This window comes from Dermacentor silvarum, chromosome 10, assembly GCF_013339745.2.
Source record: "Dermacentor silvarum isolate Dsil-2018 chromosome 10, BIME_Dsil_1.4, whole genome shotgun sequence".
Lineage (NCBI taxonomy): Eukaryota > Metazoa > Arthropoda > Arachnida > Ixodida > Ixodidae > Dermacentor > Dermacentor silvarum.
The window spans coordinates 57,971,807-57,974,546 of NC_051163.1; the positions used below are offsets into that span (position 1 = coordinate 57,971,807).

Genomic DNA, 2,740 nt, shown 5'->3' on the forward strand with positions numbered 1-2,740 from the left:
CCCAACGCCCCCAGCAAAGCGTATCTGCCGGTGTGTCCTATGATTACCTTAGCGCATCCAATGCGCTCCAATAAGTGGACCAAAAAAGTAGCTAGCTCGAGAGGCGCCTGTGTCGCGTTTTGCACTTGCATAGCTGCTGGATTCGGTTGGTAATGGTAGGTGTTCTGTGGTTGTATGTCCCTGCCAGTTTATTTTTAGAAAGTATGATACCAGCAGAATCGCCATTCCTGTAGCAAGTTTTACGACGACTTGCACAGTTACCTTACAAAACAAGCGATACAAGCGCCGCTACAGCCTCTTTCTCACAAAGAGACCAGCGTTTTATTTGCTGTGCAGTACTACATTTTTATAAACTATAAATAAAATGATGGTGATGATGAATTACTTCTGCACAAATATTTTTATTTCACATTCGCCTAAATTAAGTAAGCCCGTAAATATGCGGCGGGAAATGAGCGTTTCTTCTAAGTGAACAGCAACCAAAAAATAACCTCGCAGAGTACACAACTTCCCGGGCCTTCTTTTTGTAAGCTCGACAGCTTTTGCAAAAGCGTAGCATCAGTAGCATTTTTACACTACTTTAGACAGCGCGTTTGCCAGGGATTTAACAGCGGTGGGCTGATTTGTAGCCTCATTCGCATTTTGTCGCGCCCTGAAAGTCGACGCGGCGACAGACACATCACGCGTCATACGAAGCCGCGTCTGACACGCAACCTAGCTCTTTCTTCTCTCTCCCCGCCGTAGCGTCCATCTTTGGCTTTCGCACCGCCATCTCGGCTCGAGGAACAGGCCTCGCTTCTGCACGCCGCTTTCCACGCCGCATAAGAAACCCCTATCATCGCCATGGCTCCACCGTGCTACGCCGACTTGGGCAAGCAGGCGCGCGACCTGTTCAACAAGAACTACCACTTCGGCGTCGTGAAGCTCGACTGCAAGTCCACCACCCAGACTGGCGTAGAGTTCAACGTGAGCGGCACGAGCCTCAATGACACCGGCAAGGTGAACGCCTCGCTCGAGACCAAGTACAAGGTTCCCGAGTACGGCCTCACGCTCAAGGAGAAATGGAACACCGACAACACGCTCTCGACCGAGATCTGCACCGAGGAGAAGCTAGCGCGCGGCGTAAAGGTGGCCTTCCACGCCAACTTTGCGCCCCAGACGGGCAAGAAATCGGGCGCCCTGCGAACGGCCTACAAGCTCGAGAATGTCCACCTGAACGGTGACGTCGACCTCGGACCCCCGGGTCCCGTCGTGCACGGCGCGGCCGTGCTGCACTATCAGGGCTGGCTCGCCGGCGGCCAGGTTTCCTTCGACACGACCAAGAACCGACTGAGCAAGACCAACTTCGCCGTCGGATTTCAGGCGGGCGACTTCGTGCTCCACACGAACGTCAACGACGGCCAGGAGTTCGCCGGCTCCGTGTTCCAGCGCGTGAACCCGCAGCTGCAGACCGGCGTCCAGCTGGCCTGGACCGCCGGCACCAACGCGACCCGCTTCGGCCTGGGCTGCGTGTACGACCTGGATACCGAGACGTCGGTGCGCGCCAAGGTGAACAACTCGGGCCAGATCGGGCTCGGCTTCACGCACCGCCTCCGACCGGGCATCAGCCTGACCCTGTCGACCATGCTGGACGGCAAGAACTTCAACCAGGGCGGACACAAGCTCGGACTCGGGCTCGACCTCTCGGCGTGATCGACGCGCCGCAGTTCCTCGACCTCTCACGCAACGCCGGTGCAACACTTTCTGCTGCTTAGGCCCAGCAAACGCACCACGTCGCATGTTCGACCGACCCCTTTCACATTTTTTTTAGCCCCTGGAGAGAGAGAAAAAAAGTTTTCGAGTAATCATCGGGACTACGAAATAGCGAAGCCAGTTAAGTTTGCATTTTGAGGACCGTTTTGTTTTTTTGTTTTCCTTCACAGTATTTCTGTGCATCTCGTCACGTGGCGAGTGCGTATGGATGCGTGCAGTCTTGTATCAATGGGACTTGGCAAACATGTAATGCCCTGTACTATTTTTTTTTTCCCCTTCCGGTGTCCTTGCGAGTGAGTTTAGTGAAGTGTAGTTGAGTGACTGAAGAAGCTTTAGGTGTTCACATTGTGCTTTTTTTTGTTTTTTTCATTACATTTATTTTGTTGCATCTCCTAGGAGAAGCACCGAGAGAAAGAAAAGCAAATAAAACCTGTTGGCTAAGCTCAGCAACAACTCGTGTGCTCTTTTGAAAAAAATGTGATGCTTGTTGCACATGTCGCAATGTGCCACACCCAGAAGCAAGCTACAAGGCATCCGAGGTGAAACTTAAACTTAAGCCACACTTTGTGACCTTTGTCTTCTCTGGATTGCCTGATCGCTCAGCACGGAGTTCCAAGATGCAACTGGCACATGGTCCCTCTAGTGGTGAAAAAAGATGTATTGGAATGATGTGGAAAACTGCTTTGGGTGGCTATGCTGACACTTCCTTGTCGCAGTCGCTGTATTTCAATGGGGTAGAATGCAAAAAGTCATGTACAGTACCCGCGGTTTGGGTGCAGTTAAAATTCGTTTAGAGGCCTCCATCACTCGTGTCCATCACAGCCCACAGCAACTTCAGGTTGTATCACTAATGTCTGCATGTATCACTGATGTTTGAAGTACCAGATGTTATTGTTCTGTCATCCTGGACAATTTATCGAAAGATTTTGCAAATAAGGCTTCAACCAAGAACTGTAATCAAATACCTAATGGACAAGCAGCATATAAA

The 2,740-nt window shown here is 51.4% G+C and overlaps 1 protein-coding gene across 1 annotated transcript; it reads left to right on the forward strand.

Annotated features, from left to right (window-relative positions):
• Positions 1-599: 599 nt before the first annotated feature.
• LOC119431989 (voltage-dependent anion-selective channel protein 2) lies at positions 600-2,205 on the forward strand. The gene has a single exon (XM_037699431.2). It carries the CDS (start codon positions 844-846, stop codon positions 1,690-1,692), a length of 849 nt encoding a protein of 282 aa, XP_037555359.1. The 5' UTR covers positions 600-843; the 3' UTR covers positions 1,693-2,205.
• The last annotated feature ends 535 nt before the right edge of the window (positions 2,206-2,740 follow it).